General features: G+C 46.3%; 1 protein-coding gene across 1 annotated transcript in view; it reads right to left on the reverse strand.

Moving 5' to 3' along the window:
- Nucleotides 1-26,671, reverse strand: part of DAGLB (diacylglycerol lipase beta) — a 211,297-nt gene that overhangs the window by 53,880 nt on the left and 130,746 nt on the right. The window contains exon 9 of the mRNA XM_085629027.1: nt 721-798. Within this exon, the coding sequence (XP_085485153.1) occupies nt 721-798 (78 nt within the window). The remainder of the gene's footprint in view (nt 1-720; nt 799-26,671) is intronic.

Genomic DNA, 26,671 nt, shown 5'->3' on the forward strand with positions numbered 1-26,671 from the left:
CGACAGCAGGAGGGTCTGAGTTACACAAAACCTTAGAAACCAAGCCAGAAAATGCTATAAAATAGTCTCAAAACAAGCCTCATCATTCCAAGCATCAGCATTAGTGCATTTACGAAATGAACACCCGGTCTCTTGTTGAAAAATATCCAAAACAGGTACCCCTGTTGAAAGCACAAAAGTTGCTTCTTACCCCTCACAAAGTACATTTGTAACATTCTTAACAGAATTTCATGCAGATCTCGAAACACCTTGAAACCATCTGCCTCGTTGCTGCTATAGGTTTTTGGCTCAGGAAAGGACCATACACATTAAGGTGCTCTCACATCGGTTCATGGGGTGGTGCAGCGGATCCATGACTGATGCTGGAAATGTGCTATTTAATGCCGGGTGGCTGAGGTGCAAGGTTTACCAGAACTAGTCTTGACACCTTGGGACAGACTCCATGTGTGGAATCCCTAGGTGGAAGCAGTGAATACACATCTTCCTAGTTTCCTATGTCCTGATCTGATGCTTGCTTTGGGAGATTTAATACCACATAGATCGATCTATGTGAAAAGATTTATGAAAACATTAAAAGGACCAAACAAGCTTAAAAAAAAAAAAACACAAGACCAGCTTGGTTATAAGGTACATTCTACAAATCTAATAACTTTTATAAAGCATTTAGATTTTCAGTTTTTATGGAAGCGGAGCTTTAAAGAGTAAAAGAAGTACTTGAACCTTATGTCCGAAACAGTCCCCTTCAACACCCTCAGTGTGCAGGTTTTCACAGTCTGCTGAGAGGTCCGTAAGTACATCCTGAAGGCAAAAAGATCAAAGATGTAAGTACAATAATTGCTCGCATCACAATCATGTTTAGATAGAAGTAACTATTCCTTAAAAAATCAACACTTGTGAAGATAACATTATAATTCTGGAGAATTCCATTTTCTGAATTAAAAATGTGTGAAAATGTAGAACCTCTCAAATACAATGAAATACCTCTGCTCCCATACGAATGAAACTTAAACTTGCTCTCAAGAATATATTTCAGGTGACATACCATGACATGGCTTATGATTCATACAATGACATCATGAGTGATAACAAACTGATATGGTGTTACAGGTGACCCATGTGCCATCATGAATCCTATCCGTGATTATGTGTGGAAAAGAAAGCGGTTCAATATCTCCAATTGTAAACAACACTACAAAGAAGATCATGAAAACCTGCAACGTATCGTTTTTATTTTAATAAATGTTTTTATTGATTTTAAAGCCAAGAACATGTTCCAAAATAGCCAAGAACCATTAATGTATGTGAAGGACACTAACATTTATGTGCATGAAACATGTGGAAAGCACCGAATTCCCAACAATTTAATATATTATCCCCGTCAAACCTCCTTGTTTACGTACCATTGGGCAAAACAACTAACATCAAAGGTGGGTTGTAAAGCCTATTAGTCTGTATCACCATCCGGATCTCAGTATGTGATCAAATCCTCTGCTCAGATAACACCTACATTCTCAAACAAAGGAACCGTCCAGGCACAACCATCCTTGAACCACATATTAAGCAAGCAGTCTAAAAGGAAATGTCACCAGAATGTCTGGGCAGCTCAAGAAGTATGGGCTCCAACATAACTCCCGCGACCATGGATTGTGAGGCGCCAACCAATGATCTCGGCACCATGCACTCAAAGGTGGCCCCTTATTAGCACCCCAGGCCCAATCAGCAATCCTATTAACATCAATTTCCATGTCACATAGAATCTTCGTTTTACAAGCAAGAATGTCAAATTAGTAAATCTGTACTCTTGGCAAACACATTTTGGGTAAGGCAGTAGTCTTAGTAGGCATACCGTGGATGGAACAGATCTGTCCCACCTCTCATGGTGGAGACTTTATGGACCACATGCTCCTAGAAGGGCTGCAGACTGTGGCATATCTACCCAATATCGAAAAAGTCAGCATGTTCAACGATTTGTTTTGTGGAAAGTCCTTCTATGGGATTCGTGCATCCTGTGAAGCTGGGCAGGCATCCGATAAGTGCGATAAAAGTAGCTGAATTGCACAAGTTAAAAACCCACACTGGGGGATACCACTGTGATATGAGCAAATATATTGCTCCACTCTTCATCTAAATTGTTTATCCCTACATCGTTCGACCATGGACATAGTCAAGCAGACATCTTCAGTATTGACTGCTACAGCAGCACGACTGCCCTCCTACCCCTACTTAGGGCCCTCAAGGTCAAACTTATTCTGGCATTTTAGTGAAATGAGGAAAACTCAAAGGAGGACTATAAGTGAATAGGCAGAGCAACCTCTGACCTTGTCTGGCGACTGTTAGAAAAACCCCACTCCCACACCGGAAGGGGGGTGGTAATGGGGTCTTCCCGGACATACACTGTGGTAGCTTGGCTCGAGGGGTCAGGCACCGTGTTAAGCATACGTTATACCCACACAATAACCATGCGTGCATCCGTTCCAAAAACGACACTACACCTTAAAAATTATACTGAAAATATATCTCTTTATCTTCTTTTCTCTTAGTTGCTGACTAAATAAATAATAATACAATCACAGTACACAAGGCTTTTTCTGTGGAAGGGTACGTCAAATAAATACTGTCTTAACGATTCAATAAATAAGGTAGATCATAAATAATCAAGGCATAAATATAAGTGCATTACATAACAGGCAATTAAATATTATGAGGCAATAAATACTGCGAGACAATAAATATTGTGCGACAATAAATACTGTGAAACAATAAATACTGTGAGGCAATAAATAGGATAAATACAATAAATACAGTGCTCTCAATAAATAATAAAAGCCAACAGTGACACTTGAAAATCAGTTCACATTCCTGAGGTACTATGGGATGATTTGACCCAATCCCAGCTTGTAGAGATTTGGATGGCCTGAGGGGTATACTCCCTGGCTTGGACAAGGCTGAGGCCTAAACTGAGGTAGATCAAGGGGGAATCTAGAGATCTGGCTCTCCCACACTACACAACCCCTCTGTATTAGTCTCAGCTCACCCCTGGCACAATCAAGCTGGTTCCAGCACCTCTCTAGCCCCTAGGATAGTCTCTCAGGGCTCCACAGGGCCTTAGGCGCCCTCTATTCCACTTACTGCCCTTGTTATGAAGCTCCGACGCCGCTGGAGTCGTGTCGACGCCGTGAGGCGGTTCCGGTTCGATGTCGGCGGCCTCGGCGCAATGTCAGTTCTTGACGACGTCGATAGGCGGTTCCGGTTCGATGTCGGCGGCCTCGACTCGATGTCGACCTTCGGTTCGATGACGTCGGGCAGTCTTGGCTCGATGTCGACTTCGGGCGGCTCCGGTTCGATGTCGGCGGCCTCGGCTCGATGTCGACCTCCGGTTCGATGACGTCGGGCAGTCTTGGCTCGATGTCGACTTCCGTCGGCTCCGGAGTGCGATCTCCACTCCCGACCTCCGGTGCTCCTTTCCTCAGGTTCCGGCGACTCCGGAGTGCGACCTCCACTCCCGACCTCCGGCACGATTCTCTTCAGGTTCCGGCGACTCCGGAGTGCGATCTCCACTCCCGACCTCCGGCACACTTCACCTCGGTCTCCGGCGACTCCGGAGGGCGGACTTCACTCCTTCGTCGACGCCGCACACTCGACCTCGGGTGACTTCCTCCTCGACCTCTGGTACTCTCCACGACCTCCGTCGGCGCCCTCTCTCGACCTCTGGCGGCTCCGGGTACGACGTCTGCTTTCCAGTCAGCGCCGCTTCTCCACCTCGGGCTCCAGGTCTCCAGGCTTCTCGACGTCGGACTTCAGGAAGTTACCAGTAACCAGGTCAGGAACTTGCTGTTCTTTACTTTTAAGGCCTGTTCCTGCTGTCCAGGTCCTTAAGATGGTTTTTCTTGCTTTCTCCCACACAGGGCTCCAGGCTGGGCTCAGTCAGTAGGGACTAGTATCAAGGGTGGGTTTATGGACCCCACTCCAGGCACAAGTTTCCACCCCTGCTGCCTCACTCCTTCCTCCTTCAGGTTTCTGCTGCTCTCCGTTCACCAGTCAGGTGCCAACTGCCAGCTCCAACTGTCAACTCTGGCTTAGCTTCTCAACATTCCAAACCGCCTCCAACTGTCACAGGGTTCCAGAATGTTGCAGAAGGTTCTAGTAGGTTCCAGTGGGTTCTGATGATGTCACAGGTGGCCACCATTTTGTGCTCCAGGCCCTCAGACAGAAGTTCCAGGGGTAGATAAAATGGCTCCCTGAATCTGCATCAATACTAAAAAGTCTGGTGGTTCCCAAAAAGGAAAAATACTAACAGGGTTTGAGGCAAAAGTGGGACAAAATAAATAATGATGAGGAGGGACCACCCAAAGGGCTGACAGGTCTAACAGCGACCAATTTAAAGGCAAGTGGAACCTAGGACAGTCTCCCTCAGCAACACTGCCAATATGGCAGGGGTCGTGTTGTGATCTACGGAAGTATCTCCTTCGGGCCTGTAACCAAAAAATACCCTTACCATAAATTGGACTGGAGCAGTGCTGTAAAATAATACACTCTATGCCAGGAGTACCCAAGCCACACACAGTGGTTGCTGCTGAAGCTTGTGAAAGACCACCCCACTCTTTCTGCTATCACCATACATTAGACTCGTAAGGAGGGAATTCAGTTTTGTGAAAATGGACATTGAAGTACGACTGGCACATTATGGAAGTAACAGAGGAGTCCGCACAGGTCTATTATCTTGGTCAAATCTTCTCTGCCGATTATGTAAATTGGGGAGTTTGTTCCAAAGCAGCCTAGAGATACTTACTGCTCCCAACAACCTTGTCGAGTCCTGGTGATGCAACGAGAGAAGTGCATCCCTGCATTCTAATACTTGAAAGTTGATGGGTTGCTCACTAATGTTGAATAGGAGATACCTCCAGAAAGAAAAAACCGGACTTGCTCCAGACCGTCTATGGCCGGAAAGCTCAAGCAAGCACTCCATCTATATTACGGGTGAGAGGTCAGTTGGTGGGTCCTTCATTTTTTTTTTTTTTTGCAAAAAACTATTTTTATTGCATTACTCAATCACAAATGACATACACAATGTAAATCAGGTCAGTGGCCGCCATCGGCAAATAGTGCTATGTCCAAGTTCAATCCGGGCCACTTCCAACTACCAATGCACTGTCCCCAAACCTTCCCCAAAACGAACTCACCCCCCCCCCTCCCACATGTCAGTGTGCCGAGACGCCCGATACCAGGATAAACCTCTTTCAGAGGTAGCTGTGTTAGGAGCCACGAACCCCCCCCCCCCACCACCACAATCAGGTCCCCAGCAGAAAGGAAAAGGAAAGGGAAAGCCCCTGGCCCCCATGATCAAATCAGCTAGCCTCTCCTCACCCCTAGGTGCCTGCCGGGTGTTCCAGTGCCTCAGGGTCCCCCTCCTCCTCTAGTCCCCACCCCTGGAGGTCTACCACTAGCGCTTCCCATGCCCGGGCCAAGGCCAGAGCCTTGTCATCACTTCCCCGAAGCGCAAGCTGCAGCCGGAGCGTGCCCTCGCTACTCGCCCACTTGGTAAAGGTCGTTCTCCACCTCGTGAAGCTGGGACCCGTCTTGGACTTCCAGTGGAGGGTAATTTCTCTTTTGGCCACCACCAACCCCAGATCGCAAAACTTGCTCGTGGTTTTCGTGCGCGGCGTGTGTGGGAACCACAGCAACAAACAAACTCCCATCTCCACCCGCAGGTCCCGCCCCGTCACTTGGGCCAGGCAGCCGACAACCCCCTCCCAGTAGCAGCTTAAAGCATCACAGGACCAAAACATGCTTAAAGTCAGCCCCCTCCTCCCCACAACGAGGGCATTGCGGTGTGGTCCCCCCAAAGTACTGAAACAATTTAGCTGGCGTCAGGTATGCCCTATGCAGGGTGAAATACTGCACCAGCTGAAACCGGGTATTACGCGTACTCTTCCATGCCAGTCTCTGCAACTTAGGCCACGTCAGCTCCGGGATAGGTTTCCCGATATCGGTCTCCCACTTATCCCTCAATGCAGTCAAAGGAGCCAGATGTTCCGTGGCCATTCTCTGATAGAGGCAGGTAATGGCCTTGAGTGTGCCCGCCGCCATGACCACATACTGACAGCCAGCCGCCGTCCGCGGTTCCGAGAGCCCCGCGTTCCAGTGCTTCTGCAACGCCGCCACCAAGGCCGCGTGGAGGAGATAGTCGCCCCTCGGGATCCCAAAGGAGTCCTGCAGCCCCTGGAATGGCTGAAGCTCACCATTTCAGATATAGGTCCCCCACCATCTGTAGTCCTAGGTCTTCCCAGTGGGCCAGCCCCGACCAGTCCCCGCCGTGGGGGAGGGCCGTGCACATACCCAAGGGGATCTCCGGGGCGTAGGGGCGAGCAATGCCAGCCCTCCGCAGGCTCCGGTTCCAACACAGCCGGAGCGTGCGCTCTTCGAGCGTTAGTTGTGACAGCTCGAGCCGCTGTTGGAAAACGCTAAAGGAGAGCACGTGTCGCGGGATCATTCTGCCCTGCGGACCCTCTGAATTCCCGAGCCACTGCCTGCGTGAGCCACTGCAGCTGGGCAGCCAAATAGTACCACTCAAAATCGGGCAGTTGGTGGGTCCTTCATACGTAGCAAAATATCCTCCGTTTATTTGGCTATAAGATGCTCCTTGTAACATAAGTTAGTCTCGAACTGCACACCCAACGGTGTGTAGAAGTGGCCTGTGATCACATAGTTTTAATAAAGTATTTGATACTGTAGCCAGACACAAGTCCCTATCCCAAAGGAATGCATCTAAGTCATGTAGTTTGTGCATGGAGAAGGCTTACTCACTATTAAGTGGGTGTGTCTCTTGCCAAAGCTCAAGAAATGCACAGCCTGAAGCCATTTAAAAAAAAATCCCCCATAGTTGTTCTGCCATTGGATTTTAAGAACATGGAGGAGTAAGACTGATCAAGAGCTGAGTCTGCAATATTGTTTAAGCCACCCCTCTCCTACAATATAGTTGAGAGTGTACTAACCCGAAGTCTGAACCAAATCAAAACCAGCATCGCAAAGGAGGAGTATTCGGTACAGTATAGCTGCCATCTTGATCTCTTATAGAGACTCATCATCAACTCTGGATGGAGGTACTCCCTGCAGAAATGCTACATAGATGTTAAAGTACTCACATATGCGAAGACCCTGTGGTATTTCAGTGGCCCGGCCATGACTAACATTCCATGGCATACAGTAATCATTAATAGCCAATGAACTACACCATGTTGCCGTGAGCAGGGGAGCCAAATCTTGCATCCATGCCTTCAAATTAGGCTCACAAATGCCCTTGGTACAGCATGTAAAAATAATATTTAAAAAAAGTTTGTGCCAAGCATTGTCCCTTCAATTGGGACTTCCAAAAGAGCGTTAAAATACTACCCAATCAGGGCCCCATACCATGTAAGCGACAACAAGCCAGCATAATGTGACCAGATAGTGAGTCGAAAGGAGCCTGGGAGTTGAAAAAGTTGAGGACCACACAGTCTAATACAAAAACTCCACAATAATAGCACCCTCTCTAGGCCAGTGGAGAAAAACCTAACTTAAGGAAAATACAGAACAAGTAGGGAAAGAAGAGAAAAAGAGAGGGAAGTTTTGTGAACTAACCACCATCCGCCACCCTTTGGCCAACCTACAGGATACGCAATACACCCATATCCAGATCAGTGGAACTAGAATTGTGCTCCATACTCCCTCCTGCAAATTGGAGGGGGAAACAGCACCCAGCCTCTGTTCAGTTCACATCATTTATCATCATAGCCGTATTTCTAACACACCATCAGTGACAATGGGAGTAACAACAGACTAAGAAATGCTACATTAGCATTATCGATCGATTTTGCTGAGCAAGTATCCAAGTTGCTATTAGGGATATGATACCTGTATGCTGCACAATGTCTCCTTAGCTGAATGAGTCAGCTAATCGCTTCCCTTTCTGTCATCTGGTTGGTTTCTGAGGTCCCACAGCACCTGGTTGCCTGTTCGCTACTGAATGCCTTCTAGCAACTAGCCCAGTCCACACCAAAGCCTTTGAAGAAATGAGATTTGCCATCCACAATCAAGAAGAATCTGATTGAAAACAGGGGCATGTACTCCAGCGGAAAGTGCCTGAAATCTTTCTGGCAGCCATGAACAACCTCTGCTGCTGCTGCACTATCAGCCTGAGGCTCTAAACACTGAGATATCAATGGCCCACCTCGGGGAGCCTTTTATTGCCTGCATGGAGAGTAGAGAACAGAAGCAGATATTGGACAAACTGTGTTAAGCAACCTTTTTAAATTAGGTGAGCCTTATTCCATCCTTTTCTGATTATATTACTTTGTTGTACCAATGTTCCAGTCTTAATTCAAGCATGCGTATCTTTGAAAGCTCCAGTGCTGGAGAAGAACATTTTACTTCCCTGAAACTACAGTTCTGTAGTATTGGTATCTCCCTCCTCTATTGCAAAGCTCTATTATAATGTATCTTTCTGATGGATACTTCTAACAACCTATTCCTGACCTAGTGAATATCCACAGATGCCAGACTGGATCCAGAAACTCAAAAAGAGATGATCCTTCGCGCTTATAGATGGCGCAAAAGTGACTCTGCGCACGCTTCGTTCTACTCCAGAAGTGATGCTTGGAGCCGCTAGTATATGCCACCTACACATGCTTATGTCAGTTCCTTTCTTTCCACACCTTCACACATGGATCTGGAGGTCTGCTGCTTTTTCTTCAATCCTTGAAGGATTTTTCTTAAGGTTTTTTCTCTCTTAAATTCTTCCAGGGTGTATATACCAGGCAAGATGGCCTCTGACTAAAGGCCACGGAAAGCGGCGCTGTCCTCTCTCCCTTTTCTAATGACCCCCGCTGGTTAACCCGAATGAACCATAAGAGATATGTTACGTGAGCTTCGTGCCATCATTCTCACGTTTCCAGCAGCTTTCTCCCCGAGCCCTCACCCTCTCGGTCTGCACGTCAAGGGAAACCTGCAGACCCGGGCTTCGGAGCTTTTGCCTGCTTACCTGTGCAGCCACCATAGCCTTTGTGGGAGATCTGACGGCTGTGGATATTTCCCGGTTTCACTGCTGCTTTCTCGGTTGGTGCAGCATACTGCATTATTCCTTCGACGCTGGCTGCAGGCGAGAATGGCTCCAAAGACAGCAACAAACCCTAAAGAGCAGGGTGCCGCGTATCCTCAATCACAAGAAATTGCCGGAGGATCTAAAAGTCGGAGGGAACCGAGGAGAGAGCGACCAGGGGGGCCGGCTATGGACTCTGGGATAAACCACGGACAGACACGGTATGGCGGTCCTAAAAAGAAAGGTGAGGTGGGCAAAATGGCTGATGATGGGGCAGCCGGAGTAGCAGGCGGGACAAGATTACAGACGGCTAATGCCAGCGAGGGCGCTCTCCGTCAGCCATCGGTAATCGAGGCATTTGGTATATCAAGTATGACAGCGGCACCCCCTGGGACTAATATGAATTTATCTGTTTGCCCCCCTGCTTTGACTGCATCCCTGCGATCGGAAGCTATTCCACAGAGGTTTGATTTAGTTTCATCAATGGGCAAGCTGGCTATACCTACTACCGCTCCAGTGCATTCTGGGACCGGTAGTTCTTCTGTTGTTTCTTTGCCCCAGCGGGGTGACAACATTGATTTGGAGCCCAGCAGTACGAGGCAGCACGTGGGTGCAGAGGTTGATGGGCCACCTGGGTTAGCTGGATCGCATACAGCGTCGACGCTGGAGAGAGAGAATCCTTTACTAAGGCCCCATGACACACGCACCTACAATAACAGCCAGGGCAGTGGCAATGGGGAGGCGTTAAATAAGGATTTAAGCGGATGTCACAATAATACTTTAATAGGCGACACGAGCATAGAAGGCGTATGCGAGGCTGCAGTATCACTCCCCCAAATAACCCATGATAAACTTTCTACATCTATTCAGATTCATTGCAATGTGGAACCTTCTGATCTCGAGCTTGGAAACATAAATAACACTTCCTGTGAGCTAGACAACCAAGGGTCTGACTTTGCCCGGTCATGTGTGCCTTTGCTCTCACCGGAGGGCGATAAGTTTTTTTCGCTGAATGATGATTTTGACACATCTCAGATTAGGGTGCTGGATTCTTAACAGGAGAGTGTCTCTGGAGAAGAGTCCCCGGTAGCGCAGCAGCAATATCACACCCAGTCTAAGTTTAAGACACCTAGGCGTCGGGCTAGGACCAAAGGCCAATCTTCGGATTCAACTAACAGACGGCTTGAATGGGATTATTCCGCTTCAACTCTTGCAGCTTGCTCGGGTAGCGGGCTTGGGGGTGACAATGGAACGAGAAGAACCAACGATCCAGGTAGCGTGCCTCCACCATCGACATTGGAGTTACTTTATGCAAGAGCAAGAGATCGCAACTCGCTACTAATAAGCTACAAGGGGCAATTCGCAAGATGCATAAGCTATGCTCTGATATGTATGAGCGGATAACCCATGTAGAAGCACGAACGGTTGCCGTTGAGGAAGATGTCGAGAAACTGCATATATTTAAAGTTGCTCAGGAAAAGTATTCACGGGATGTGGACTGGAAACTTAAGGATTTTGAAAATCGGCAGCGCCGTGTCCGGCTTCTTGGCCTTAAGGAAAAAGTGGAGGGGGAGAACATTTTGGCGTTTGTGGTGAAGTTACTGAATGCGGCTTTTCCAGACCTGGCCCACTGGAACTGGGAGATGGAAGTGAAGGGGGCACACCGCTTTCCAATGTTTAGGAAAACCCAGCCCAATAGTCAGCGAGATCATCCCAGAGCGATTCTTATTTTCATTGGTAACTTTCTGCTGAGACATGCAATTCTTGATCGAGCTAGACCTGATTCTAAGATAACAGCAGAGGGGCATACCTTCTTCGCTCTGCCGGATTTTTGCCATACTACGGTCGAGCGGAGATGGAGGTTACGTCAGCTGATTACCGCATTCCAAGGGGCAGGCTGTGATGCCTTTCTGCTGTTCCCTGCACGGCTCAAGGTTATCCATAAGGGCTGGGTTAGAATCTTTTTCTCGGAGATAAAAGCCCAAGAGTTTCTCACCGATCTAACAGAATCACGAGGGGAGAGGGCACTGACCAACGTAGCCGAAAGGGATAAGGGTGATCCAGGGAAGGACTGATGTGTCTTTTCAATTGTTGATAAAATATGATGATTTCTTTGCTAAAATGATGGGGCCTGGGCTGGGGGTGATGTACATTACGGTTTGTTAGTTTTGAGTAGGGATATTCTTTGCTGAAATATTCGAACTGGTGGTTTCTTGGAGGTTATTTTTTTGTGGGAGGGGGAACTGGTGTTGTCTTTGTAGGAGTTGTCTCGGCCATATTTAGGTCTCGGTTGACCTAATTGCCTGTAAGGGAGGTAAGGGGGGGGTCAGGTTGTTCGGGGTGGGGGGGGGATCAGCACAGGTTAAGGTGTTTCAATTTGTGAGGCAAGTAAAGAGGCAGCAGAACTGTAATCAAGATGACCTGGTTAGGTCACTTCAGGAGGCTCGAATAATGAGTATGAATGGCAAGGTAGGGTTTGATGGATTAGCAGCAAAATGGGTCTATTGTAAGAATCTAAAGGGGAAAAATACAAATTTTAAGACATGAATCTGTGGGTTTTGACAGTGAACATATGTGGGCTTAACGACCAGAATAAGAGGAATAAGGCTGCAATTTGGTTGAAATCCTTACGTGTAGACTTATTATGTATTCAAGAAACACATATGGAGGGCAACAGAGCTTATATAATGGAACAGCTTGGTTTTAGATTGCTGGCATATACCACACAGGGCTCCCGAACTCGGGGGTGGCAATTCTCACTCGGAGAAATGATATGAAGGTTCTTCGAAAGTCAGCTGATCGATGGGGTCGGTGGGTAATGATTGAATGCTTGCTTAACAATTTTAAATTCACACTCTGCTCGGTGTACGGCTCAACTTGTGATGACCCGGAATTGCTAGAGAAAATAGATTCTAGCTTGTGGCCTGTTCCAGTAATCCTATGTGGGGATTTTAATATTAATGGTTTGGGGGTACAATGGGGTACCCAAGGAAATAATTATTTAGGAAAAAAAAGAAAAGTTGGTATTGCCTTATCTAATTTAGTTTGTAAAAATGGTCTGACTGACGCATGGGCTTATTTGAAACCTACAGATTCAGGTAGTACCTTTTTTTCTGCTCCACATAAAGTTGTCTCCCGCCTGGATTATTTTTTTGTGTCCAATCAATTTATTACTAATTTAGGTATTGAGAAGCACCCGCGTATTATCTCAGATCATAACCCATTAATTTTGACGGTTAATATTAGGTTGATGGAAAAAAAGAATGTTGGTTGGACCTTTGAAAGAAGGTTATTATATGATCCCGACTATATTGCTTATATGAAGGGATGGGCTAAAGAATTCTGGGATTTTAATCGGGGGAGCACAGGGGTCGGAATTGTTTGGGATGCTTTTAAGGCGGGGGTCAGAGGGGAGACTATAAGCTTCAGTTTGCGTCGTCAAAAGATGGAGCGACTTAGGGAACGGGAGATAAGGGAGGAATTAAATAATATCGAGGGAATACTAGCTATTGCCATCAGCACCGGAGAAGGGATAGATAGAATACTTTTGAAGTTGTCTATTGAAAAGGCCGAGGCAGGTGACCACCTGGCTAAAAAAGCAGCGGAGATCTATCGGTCTAAAAAGCAACACTGCTATGAATTGAACGAGCGGGTAGGTCATACTTTGGCTGTTAGAGTTTGGCAAAAAGTCTCAGCTGGGGAGGCATCTGAAATTTATGATGCTAGTAGGAACGTCATCACAGACGCAGCAGGTATTCGGGAGGCCTTCAGGCTTTTTTATCAGCAATTATACACTGGCGGACCAGCCGTTACACTTGGGGGCATCTGTGAATATTTAGACAAAGTACCCACCCAGAAGGTTGATCCTATAGACAAGGAGGAACTCGAGAGGGTGTTTTCCGAAGAAGAAATAATGGGTGCTTTACAAGATCTGCCTTCTGGTAAAGCAGTTGGCCCCAACCAGATCCCGTTGGAATTCTATAAAATTTTTAAAGACTCAATAAGACAGGATCTTATAGAGGTTAAATTGTCAGCACAAAGGGGTGATTCCGCCCCTGATTCACTAGTGGGGGCAGATGTCGTTTTTTTGAAAAAAGATAAACCAGCTAAAGAACCCGGTTCTTACCGCCCAATTACTTTAATGAACAGTGATGTTAAAATCTTTTCTAAAATCTTGGCTATGAGATTAAATGGTATTTTTAAAAAACGATTCACCTGTGCCAACATGGGTTTATCACGGGCCGTGGAACACCACAATATGTATGGCGAGTGATCACCCATTTTGATGCAATGGAGATCTCAGGAGACCCTATGGCCGTGTTGTTATTAGATGCTGAAAAGGCATTTGATAGGGTCTCCTGGGATTTTCTCTGGGAAGCCATGAGGTGGTTTGGGCTAGGGAAGGGATTTATTAAATCTGTCCAAGTGTTCTATGCGGCCCCTACAGCTCGCTTGAAGATCAATTGCAACTATACATCCCCTTTTAACATACAGAGGGGGACCCAGCAGGGCTGCCCCTCCTCTCCGCTGTTTGCCATCTATATGGACCCCCTGATACGATTATTTGAGGCTAACAGCGGAACCCGCCCAGTTGTGTGTCAGGGGATCGAATCCAAAGTCCTTGCCTATGCCGACGATGTGGCTATTATCACCACGGATCCACAACTGGCATTGGAAACGGTTGAGTCAATTTCAAGTGAGTTTGGTATCTTTACGGGGTATGCACTAAATAAATCCAAGACTCAAGTTATAAAGAATCGATTTATTAATTTTGAAGATCCCCGCGTCACTGATTCAGCAGTCTATTTGGGTATACGAGTTACTTCAGATCTAGGGAAATTGGTGGCTGCAAATATGGAACCAGTAATCAGGAAGGCGAGGGTGGATCTTGACAGATTGAATAACCTCCATCTTTCTCTCGTGGGACGATGTAACGTCATTGAGATGCTTTTTTTACCGAAAGTATTGTATTTGTTCAGGTCAATCCCTTTAGAATTTCAAAAATCTTGGTTTATTATTTTAGAAGGCTTAACTAATGGTTTTATCTGGGCACACGGGAAAACTAGGCGGGCTCTTCGGTTTATGTGTTTACCACGGGGAAAAGGTGGTTTCTCGGTTCCTGATTTTCGTAGTTATTATTGGGCGGCAGCCTTGCAATATATGGGGATACTGGTAGAGTTGTGTCCTGGGAAAAGGGAAGGGGAAGACTATCTCCCAGATGTCTATAAATTATTATTGGGCAAAAATGCTGAGAATTACTTCCTCAAATTTACAGAGCCTAGCTATTACAAGCGGACAAAATTTAAGACGCTGATAGCTGCCTTTAAGATTTGGGGGGCACTAAAGAAGAAGATTGGATTAGGAAGGCTTAATTATTATACAGTTTTGTTTAAAATCCCAATGCTTCCAGAGATATTTTCGGATGAGATCATGGCCGGATGGGCTACTAAGGGTGTCAGTCAGGCTGGGGATGTAATTGAAAAGCAAGGGTTCCGCCAATTTAAAGATATACAGAAGGATTTCGGGCTGGAAAGAGGCAATTTTTTTAAATATTTACAGCTTCGTAGCTTTTTTTGCAAAAAAATTGGTGGGGCTTGTGGGTTCGCTAGTAATATAATAATTGACATCATGCAAGGCAGGACTAAGGGGGCGATTAAGTTGATTTATGCAGAACTGATTAATATGAAACAAGATGATTTAACTAAACACGAGGGTAAATGGGCTGAGCGTGTGGGGGCTGCCCCCGGAATAGTCTTTAAATCCTTAGAGATGGGTCAGTCGGTTCTATTTTTGGCTGGGCTTCAGGCACAACATTTTAAAACTATTTTTTCTTTATATTATACCCCGGCCAGAATAGCACAATGGGATGGCTCAACAGGCACTACATGCCCACGGTGTGGGGGATTGGAAGCAGATTTGGTGCATATGTTTGCTTCCTGCCCTCGCTTGCAGGTACTGCTGGATCTAATTATGGAATACCTAGATTATGTACTCGGGGTAAAAACAACATTAACCCCGGAAGTAATTCTGCTAGGAATAAGTGGTACAAATCAAAACGAGATTGCTTACCAATTTCTTTTTATCGCTATGGCTCTTTTAAGGATTAATATCGCCTCTGCCTGGTTAGACCCCCTCCCCCCCCACTTTTCAGCAATGGCTGGCTCGCCTACTTTCCATATATACAATGGAGAGAGCAATTTATGAAAGGAAGGGAAAAAAAGTGAAATTACTGGGCAGACATATCTGGGCACCCTTAATAAAATGGAAGGAATCTGTATAATTTAAGGTAATTGGTGTGAGAAGCTATCTGTTGTTGTTAAGAATTGGAAAACAGGGTTTCGACAAATGGCTCATGGGAGCTTCACGGTATCTGCTGTTAACTCTATTCAATTTTTCTTTTTCTTTTTCTAAGCTGATGGTATGTTTCTTTGTCTTTGGACATTTGCTTTCTGCCTCAAGTAGTATAATTTTGTGGTTTTTGTTTGTTTTTTGCTGATATTATGTATCTGTGCTGATTTCTTGCTGGGAAAAAAATGGGGAAAAATCTCAATAAAGATAGAAAAAAACAAAATAAATTCTTCCAGGGTGCAAGAGGAGATGTCACTTCCCAAGACTACAGAGTTTAAACCTTGTAGGACCTGTCAAACAGATGTCTAGGACAGATTCCCATGAGGTGCACTTTTAGTGTTTGGGTTTGGCACATGACTTCAAGGCCTGCTACGACTACACCCAGATAAATCCAAAAGTGATCCAAGAACAGGAAGCAAAGCTCTACGTGTCAAAACACCATAAGACTGCACGCAGGCCCGGTTCTTGGTCGAAGTTGAAAGTGAGGAACCGCTCCAGCTCCTGAAATTGTTCCCGCTGCAAATCTTCTTTGCAGTCAAAGTCGTTGATAAGTTAAGGGTGAAAAAGCACAAGAAGTGCAAGTGAGACTTCGCCCCTTCCTGCCACTCTAGATCTCCAAGAAGGTGTGAGTGAGTCACCGTGCCTGTAGGTCTCACTCCCGTTCACCCGAGGAGCAGATTCCAAGCTTGGTCTCGATGCACCAAGTGTTTCCAATACAGTCAGCAACATTACAGCAGGTCTAATCCTTTAGAGAGGTGATGCTGTGCATCTTCCGCAAGCTTCTGGTTCCATCTGGTGTACCCTAGGGACTAAAGGAATCTCTAGTCGGGTTACTGCTGGGAGATCGGTCCTCAGCGCCGTTTTGGACCCTTGAGCCTGCTTCTGGTTCTGCACCAGCATCATTTCATACTTTGGTTCCAGTGCAAAAAATCAGCACTGGTTCCTTGGACATCGACATAGACCGTACCGAAAGACGATCTACAACCAATTGCAGCATCTGACTAAGACGAAATATTTAGACCTTGCCCGAGACCATGACAAAATCCTGCTGTGGCATAGCCGATACTCAATCCCTCTGATTCTGACAGCTCACCATTACCAAACAATCGCGCACTGCACCAAAATTTGGTTCGGACTCTGAACAGAGTCAACCCTCTGGAGATGACAATTGAGGTGAAAGGGAGGAGTTTACCTCACCATATAACAACAAAAATTGGCAAGTAGATCTACAAGATGCAAGTAGGTTGGACACCACACCCAATTGTGGGTCTGTACACTGATTTCTTAACCCAGTATTCAACTCTTCAGAGTTTGGTAGTGCACAGGCCACCAGCAGAATGAACCCTAATGTCTTTCAAACTATTCCTCCTGATATAGTCAAAACAAGTGGAAAAGTTTGGCAAGAGAATATTTTCACTAGCTAGGCTCACCTTGAGGTCAATCAATGCCAGCTGCCTGCTAGGACATTACATCCATATGCCCTGTAGCCTTTTAAATAAAGCAGAGCCATGGCCTCCTGTTTGCACATTTCTGCACTAGTCCGGCAATCTTCCTAACAGTTTTGCACTTTTCGGTACAATGCTAGGGGCAGAGCTTTTCGGCAGCGCTAGGTTCTGCTGTCCACACAATAGGAGTTCCAGCCCCTTTGAGGTTAGCAGGCATTGGGCTCAACAGGCAAATACCAGGCCATCAGGGGCAGTGTACATCCCAATCTCCCAACCCTCTGGCAATAACCACGCACCCTTAGCGGCACATTGCCATTTGGTGGGAGGCGATGTCAGCCACTTTCTTTCGGAGTGACCAGGGATAACATCCGACACGTGGGTCCTTCAAATTATCTAATGAGGCTACTCACTACCACTCTTTTTCGCCTACACCTACAACTGAGCAGCTTTCGGAGGACCATCTGTTTGTTTTGCACGAGGAGGTGCAGTTTTTTTTTTTTAAGGAGCCATAGAGTGGGTACCGGCCTCGGAAGGAAGGACTGAATATTATTCTCGCTACTTTCTTGTGCCAAAGAAAGCTGTCTTATTTTAGAATGTCGCCCTCTTAATGTTTTCCTGTGAAAGGACAAATTTAAAATGCTCACACTGGCCCAGGTTATATCTGCCCTGGATACTGGAGACTAGATGGTGGTGCTGGACCTGCAGGATTTCACACCCCTGTCCACCAGGCCCACATGTGCTAAAAGGTGAACCATGAAAATGTTCAGTTGACCGTGCTCTTTTCTGTCCTCCCCAGTGCCCCTAGGTGTTCACAAATGTGAAGGAGGTGGTCTCTGACGATCTTCAGAGGTTTAATGTCACAGTCTTCCACTACATTGATGACTGGCTGTTAAAGGCGGGCTCACAACGGTCAGTCGCGAACCACTTTCAGATGACGGCAAACCACCTGACATTGCTGGGGTTTTTACTCAACTTGCCGAAGTCAGATCTGACTCCTTTGTAGAGGCTTACTTCTGTATGAGTCATCCTGGATATGGTGCACCTTTGGCCCTTTTCTCAGGACAAGCGAGTGCAGGACATTCGGGCTATGATCCCGATGTTTCAACTTCTGCCCTTGGTTTCACCAAGGGTGGTTCTGGGGCTTCCTAGTCTACTGACATCTTGCATCCTGTACGCCGATCAGCCCAGATGGCATATGAGAGCCCTGCAGTGCGAACGGATGATTCAGTGGTCCCAGCACCAGGGGAACAGGTCAAATTCCACCCAAGTTTCAGAAGAGGCTGCATAAGATCTGCAATGGTGAATGCCCAACCGCAATTGGGCCAGCAGCAGATCCTTCTCTTACCACACCCAGAGTGGATGGTGGTGATGGATGGGTCACAACTGGGTAGATGAGACCATCCTGGAGCTATTGAGATCAGAGTGATCTGGTTTGTGGCGGAGACCCACCTCTTCATCAATTTTCCGGAGTAGAGGATGATTTGCTCGCTGTTGAAGGCCTTCCTGCCAACTATGAAAGGAAGGCTTTTGGAAGTTCTCATGGGTAATACCACCACCATGGGACATTACCACCCCCATGTGGTACTGCCACAAGCATGGTGAAGTGGAATCCTGGCACTTGTGCAAGCAAGCTCTGTCCCTCTGGAACTGGCCGAGTTGTCAGGGCATTTTTCTGGTCGTACATCACCTGGTAGGAACTTTAAATGCGAAGATGGACTAACTAAGCCAACGACTACTGGTGGATCCCAAATGATAGTTACAACCAGAGTTGGAGCAGGGTATCATCCAGCAAAGGGTAGAACCATGTCTCTTCACCACGGTCAAGAACGCTCAAGGTCAACACTTTTGTGCACTGGCGTTCATAAGAAGGCTCCCTCTCAGACATGCATTCTACATAGAGTGGTGCATGGGACTCCTGTATGCCTTCCCACATCAACCTCTCCTTACCCGATCAGTGGGTGTCCTTGTGAGAAGCAAAAAAGTCCACCTGAGGGATACCCCACTTGGCACAGAGTACATGAACAACTTCCTGGTGGAAATATCACTGGTGACCCTGAAGCCACCATCAGCTGAGGTTGTTGGTTCTGATGTTAAGCATGTGAGCTAGGTGGCTGGAATCCATCCACATCTCTTGCTGGTGCATCCATAACCGGAGTCTGAGCGCTTCTGGAGACATAAGATGAAACCCACACCTCCCTGTTTGTTGACGTCCCAAATGACAATCAGATTGTTGGTTAAGATCTGGACATATTGACAGTGAAGGGATGTGAGAAAGGCCTTGAGCACTGGCTGATTAATCCGTAGTTCTAGCAGATTACGCTTTTCATCCATACGCATCCATCACAATCGCAGACAATGGGGGAGGGGGGTGGGAGGGAGGGGGATTCTCTTCTATTCCCCACCAGGATCACCACTGCAGTGTCCTTGAGGGTCACAATGGAATCTGATAGATCTCTTTTGTACTAGAACTACTGTCTTTAGAGAGTCCTCATGTGGCAGTGTGCATAAGTGACCAAGAGAATGCAGGAGGTTAACAGATTGAGCAGAAGCAGAACCGTTGAGGCTGGAATCTGAGCACTTGCTTGAAACATCACAATTGTTCCCAATTTCCTGAATCTTCAGAGTACTGTGGTATTCAGTACTGCCCCTTTGAACAGGAGGCGGGAGGTGGGAGGGGGGGGGGGGGAGAGAGTTGGCGTTCTCGGGCGAGACTTGGGTAGACTGATAGGAAACCCTAAGTCTAACAATAGAGATGTTGTCCTATGCAAGTGGTGTGATACCATTTGCCGCGAACCAGTTTTCAGTGGCCCATCGTTGAGGTAAAGAAACACAGCAACTTTCGGCCTCCTGAGGTGAGCTACCACCACCACTAACTTGGTGAAGACTTACTGAGCCTGAGTGGAATACTGCAAACTGGTAGAGAGTAGATCCAACCATGAATCACAGGTACTCTTTGTACGACCGCACGATTGTGATGTGAACATAGGCAAACTGAAAGTCTGAAGATAACATCCAGTCTTGCGCATTCAGCGCCAGAATGACATGAGCTACAGACAACTTCTTGAATTTCTCCTTGCCTAAGAAGAGTTCCATGAGCCTGAGGTCTAGGATTAGATGAAGACTGCCATCCTTCTTGGGGATTATGAATGACAAGGGTAGCACCCTAGTCCTTTTTTCCTTCTTTGGCACCACATACTGCTTCCTTCTGCAGCAGGGCTGCCACTTCCTGTTGCAAGATGTCTAGGTGTTCTTCTGATTGAAGGGAACGTGGAAAAGGTATACTTGAGTGCAGGAATGGTAGAGTATACCCGTTTTATACAAATAGTAAGACCCACTGGTCTGAATTAATGGCCTTCCAGGCTTGTAGAAAAGAATTTCATCAAAGACATGTCAGAGTAAATTCGGTGCACGATGCTATCAGATATCACAGAACATTAAGATTCAAATGGTGCTCAAAGGATATTAAGCGGCCACCCTACACTTCCAAGCAGAAGACGAACTGCCCTCTAATTACATTCATAATTATCCTGAGCTCCAATGTCCAAATTACTAGTGTCTACAGAAGTTGATATAGTTTTAAACTCCACTTTAATTTCAATCTACATATGTGTACAATAAATCCAACACGAAAATGGAGCCAACACGTTTTGTCTGTGGTAGGTACACCATTGACTTCATCAGGGTTACAAAATAAAATAATAATCAACCTTAGTTATTTACTATGCTGTTCTAACCCAATTTTGATTATCTCCACGGTAATTGGGACTGTAAGCCAGAAAACAGCTTAAGGGTAGTGTCAAATGCTAGTTTCCAGTACAAGTGTGTCGAAGTTCTATAGTTCCACCTCAGAAACTGTCAAATCACCAATGTGTCATGCTTCATCATTGACCAGTCCTCGCCCTCTAAAACCTTGGTTTGATAGAGGGCAGGCATACACCTGACAACAGGGATGCACTTCTAAACTGAAAAGTGGGGGCCCGTGTAGAAGTGAGTGCGATTAAAAATCATTATAGTTATCCTTATTGTGTTTTTAATGTGAAAGGTAACTATATGATGTTAAAAGCAGGTGATGGTGTGTGGGGGAAGTAGTGTCCCCTAACTGTTATGTTTAGAGGTCGACATGTTTCTGCCGTCTTGGCCCAGGAGGGTCCGGGGCATTCATAAGGACCTAAATATGTAGAAGGGGGCTCCGTTCTTACCAAAGGTGGCAAGAATGTACCACTGTGTGGGCGTGATCAATGTCACACTCCACAATTGAATGGCTTCTAGATTTCAAGCCTGTAAAAGAAAATGCGGGGAGAGAATACAAATATATATATAACAACAAACCGTAGTAGTGGCGAATAACTTAACTCAATACTTGCACTGATCCAGTTTTTTGTGTGAGTGACTAGTCATGTGACATGTGCCACTCTATTTGTGTACATGATAATAGAGATGCAAAGGTGAGAGCACGTGTCTCACTGTTCTTACCCTAAATACCAAAGCTACTGGCCCCATGGGAGGAGGGGAGGGGAAACCCCTGTTTGTCAGAACCTGTGGGAAAAAACACATAGATCACAGCTGGCGTGAAAATTGGTTTTTTTAAGTACAAACACACAAAGCTTTCATCCTCAATTGTGCCTGTGGTGGGAAAATTGCCCCAAAATACTTTCATTCAATCGGTCATCATTCAAACCCTTACTGCCTCAAGGTAAGTTTCCTGCGTGGATCCTAGGCGACTGCTCCCGTTCCTCACCGGTGTAGGACTGGGTGGAGAGCCGTTGTGCTTTTATAGTCTGCTCACTTAAGTTAATTGGTTTTAAGTGGTGCTAGGTGTAATCAGGTGCGTGGTTTCCTGTGTCCCCGGAGGGGGAGCCTGATTTATCCATGGCCGCACTGCGCACATGCTCAGTATGGAGAGGTAGGCTGAAGCACTGATCAATCAGAAGCGCGACTTCCTGCGTCCTGGAACGCGAGTGCCTGATTCCAAAATGGTGGATGTACGCGCATGCTTGGATCAGAGGAGGGAAGCGCGTGAAGGGAGAAAATACCTCAGGGGGTGCCAACTGGTGATAGGCGGAAATGTTGAAGGAAGGTGCGCGATTGTCTGTGCCCTTCGCGCCGGTGCCTAGTTTAGAAATGGCCGGAGTACACGCATGCTCAATGAGCTAGTGGCGCGTGACTGCAAGGCACCCGGTGTGGAAACGGATGAGCGGCTGATTGCTCAGGGGTATTCTACCTGGAGCCTAGAGCTGCCCAGATGGGCGATGTTGTGCAGAAAAGGCAGAAGTACACGCATGCTCTATGTGCTAGTGGTGCGTGACTGCAATGCACCCGGTGTGGAAACGGCCGAGCGGCTGATTGCTCAGATGAAGAGGGGTATTCTACCTAGAGCCTTGAGCTGCCCAGATGGGCGATGTTGTGCGTGTGCTAGCGAGCGGTTTGCAGTTGGAATTGCTGTGATGCACTCGTGTAAGCAGGTGCTCCAAGTGAAATAATCAAATAAGACAAGAATTAAAAACATGGTAGAGGAGGCCCTCACCAACGATTGGATTACCAGACAGGAGGCGGGTTTTCTAATCAATCAGGAACCTAGGATGCCTAGATTCTATACGCTTCCCAAGATCCACAAGAACCGGACCCTCCACCCGGAAGACCCATCGTATCCGGGATCGGATCAATTCTGGAACCTTTATCGCAGTTTTGCGATTGGTTCCTCAGACCGATAGTGAAAAAAATCACAATCCTTCCTTAGGGACACGAAGGATGTCCTTTGCCTTCTCCGAGATCTGGAAGTAGATCCTACAGAGAATCTTCTCATAACAATGGACATAGAGGCCCTATACACAAGCATACCACAGAGACGAACCTTGGAAGTGGTGGAACAAATTATCCTAAACATGGAGTGGAATTTCATCACTCCCCAACATTTTGTGATGGAATGTGCTGAACTAGCACTAAGGGATAATTTTTTCGAATTTGAAAACACCATCTACCACCAGATTACCGGTACTTCGATCGGCAGCACTTTTGCCCCAAGCATGGCATGCCTCTATGTCCAACAATTCGAGGAAGACCACATTTACAATCAAAATAATCCATTTCTGAAACACCTTAAGGTGTGGAAACTCTATATTGATGATGTGCTGATTGTATGGCACGGAACCGAGGTAGAGGCAACAGAATTTGTCCAATGGGTCAATTCCAAGGATACCGATCTCAGATTCACACACACGATTGATATGAACCACGCCATTTTTCTGGATTTAGACATCACCATAACCCAAGAACGATTCACAACAAAGGTTCACAACAAAACCACAGATAAAAACAGTTTACTTCTCTATAAGAGCTACCATCCAAGGGCCCTGAGCCAAAATCTCCCGGTAGGTCAGTTCCTCCGAATCCGACGGAACTGCTAGAATACAACAACCTTTGAGGAGCAGGCAGAACAACTGGAAAATAAACTTCTAGAACGCCACTACCCGAAAAAAATGGTGAGAAGAGCAAGGAAACGTGCCAGGAACAATCCAAGAGAGTCACTATTAGAGGACGTAACAAAAGGAGACACCAAAAGACCAGTATGTTACGACATACACCCCGATCTCAAACAAAGTACAAAAAATCGTGAGAAAAAACTGGCACATCCTCAATAGCGCTGGAAACCAATGGCAGCCACCTTTGTTTGCCTTTAGAAGGAACAGGAGTCTGCACGACGAACTAGTACATGCAAAGAGACCATCGACCGGTGAAGAGGAACAACAAACTCTGTGGAGCCAACCACGGCCCGTCGGCCACTTCTCCTGTGGAAACTGTACATCCTGCGCACTCACTACTAATACCAAGGAGGCAGACATAGGAACCCTGGCAACTGCGAGAATTCAGTAACTGCAACACGGAGAAAGTCGTATACCTCCTAAACTGCCCATGCGACCTCAGATATGTTGGCATGACCAACAGGAAAATCAAGGTGCGCATTAATGAACATCGAAGCACCATTCGGTGTAAAAAGACCAACACCAAACTGACTCGTCACTTCAATGAGAAAAACCATTAAGACACAGACCTGAGATGGACAATTCTGGAATTAATGAAAAAACGAAAATTTGACCTTACTAAAGCCCTACATGTAAGGGAATAACGTTGGGTGGCCCGTCTACGATCCTGGGACAAAGGGCTCAACGATGAAATACTGTGGCTCCAAATGGGGCGTTGAAATCTCTAATAACCACCAGTAGATTAATACACACTAACACATATACCATCACATGATACTGTGAAACCATAGGTTCATACAGTACCTCCCCCAGTCTAAACTGAGTTTACTTAGAGTTGGCTCTGTCCACCTAGAATTATCACACTTAGCTGGCTTTTTAACAAGGCCAAAGCCCTGAGGCTAAGGGGCCACATGCTTTCCATAGTCATCTTTCTTCCTACTGGGACCGTTTCTGACCTAAGCTTCACGCATGAATAGAAATGGCAGCGCTGACATCCAGCGCTGAGATCCAATAGTGACATCATCGTGCTTAGGTAGCCCCATTATTTGATTATTTCACTTGGAGCACCTGCTTACACGAGCGCATCACAGCAATTCCAACTGCAAACCGCTCGCTAGCACACGCACAACATCGCCCATCTGGGCAGCTCAAGGTTCTAGGTAGAATACTCCTCTTCATCTGAGCAATCAGCCGCTCACCCGTTTCTATGCCGGGTGCATTGCAGTCACGCACCACTAGCACATACAGCATGCGTGTACTTCTGCCTTTTCTGCACAACATCGCCCATCTGGGCAGCTCTAGGCTCCAGGTAGAATACCCCTGAGCAATCAGCCGCTCATCCGTTTCCACACCGGGTGCCTTGCAGTCACGCACCACTAGCTCATTCAGCATGCGTGTACTCCTGCCATTTCTAAACTAGGCACAGGCGCGAAGGGCACAGACAATCGAGCACCTTCCTTCAACAATTCCGCCTCTCACCAGTAGGCACCCCCTGAGATATTTTCTACCTTCACGCGCTTCTCCTCTAACCCAAGCATGCGCGTACATCCACCATTTTGGAATCAGGCACTCGCGTTCCAGGACGCAGGAAGCCGCGCTCCTGATTGATCAGCGCTTCAGCCTACCTCTCCATACTAAGCATGTGCGCAGTGCGGCCATGGATATATTAGGCTCCCCCTCCGGGGACACAGGAAACCACGCACCTGATTACACCTAGCACCACTTAAAACCAATTAACTTAAGTGAGCAGACTATAAAAGCACAACGGCTCTCCACCCAGTCCTACACCGGGAAGGAACGGGAGCAGTCGCCTAGGATCCACGCAGGAAACTTACCTTGAGGCAGTAAGGGTTTGAATGATGACAGATTGAATGAAAGTATTTTGGAGCAATTTTCCCACCACAGGCACAATTGAGGATGAATGCTTTGTGTGTTTGTACTTAAAAAACCACAATTTTCACACCAGCTGTGATCTATGTGTTTTTTCCCACAGGTTCTGACAAACAAGGGTTTCCCCTCCCCTCCTCCCATGGGGCCAGTAGCTTTGGTATTTAGGGTAAAAACAGTGAGACACCTTTGCATCTCTATTATCATGTACACAAATAGAGTGGCACATGTCACATGAGTAGTCACTCACACAAAAAAATGGATCAGTGCATGTATTGAGTTCAGTTATTCACCACTACTACGGTTTGTTGTTATATATATATATATATATATATATATTGTCGCTCCAATTTCTCTTACTTTTTGAAGAAATTACCGAAGAAGGCTATCGCCGAAACGCGTCTGTTTTGTTTGCTGTAAGCCGTTAATAAAGAACGACTTCAATGTCCCCCGTGAGTGCGGTAATTTCTTCAAAAAGTAAGAGAAATTGGAGCGACAATTTATAGCGGTTTCCACTACCGCAAACCGCACCCGCCCGAGAGTGCTTCGTATGGATTACAGTGGAAACTGAGTGAGGATATATATATATATATATTTGTATTCTCCAATACTACGGTTTGTTGTTATATTTTTTTTTATTCTCTCCCCGCATTTTCTTTTACAGGCTTGAAATCTAGAAGCCATTCAATTGTGGAGTGTGACAATGATCACGCCCACACAGTGGTACATTCTTGCCACCTTTGGTAAGAACGGAGCCCCCTTCTACATTTTTAGGTCCTGATGAATGTCCCGGACCCTCTTGGGCCAAGACGGCAGAAACAAGTCGACCTCTAAACATAACGGTTAGGGCACACTAATTCCCCCACATACCGTCACCTGCTTTTAAGATCATATAGTTACCTTTCACATTAAAAACACAATGAGGATAACTATGATGATTTTTAATCTCACTCATTTATACACGGGCCCCCACTTAGTTTAGAAGTGCTTCTGTTGTCAGGTGTATGCCCGCCCTCTATCAAACCAAGGTTTTAGAGGGCGAGGACTGGTCAATGATGAAGCATGACACCAGGTGGTGTGTGAGACCAGTCCGTTACTTTTTGTGAGATGCCCTCACTCACAATATAACCTAAACCTTATAGTGGTCACCACTTTAGGAGCAGCTCTTTTGTGGTTAACATTCATTGTTGGAGGCTGCTAGCTCCTAAAACCCTGCGCCTCTTGTTCCCTCCTCCATATAGTGTGGAGCTCAGGTGTTTTTAAATCAGCAATGTGAAAAGCCAATTCACAAAAGTGACTGTTAAATTGAGAAAATAAAAATAATAAGAATGGAGGGGCAAACGTGTCCTTGTGCTGAGGGCATGCGATGTTTCTCACTGCAATATTTTGATCATAACATAAAGCCTTCCAGTGGCAACCTACACTCTCCCTAATAAATT

The sequence above is a fragment of the Triturus cristatus genome, chromosome 10, assembly GCF_964204655.1.
Source record: "Triturus cristatus chromosome 10, aTriCri1.1, whole genome shotgun sequence".
Classification (NCBI taxonomy): domain Eukaryota; kingdom Metazoa; phylum Chordata; class Amphibia; order Caudata; family Salamandridae; genus Triturus; species Triturus cristatus.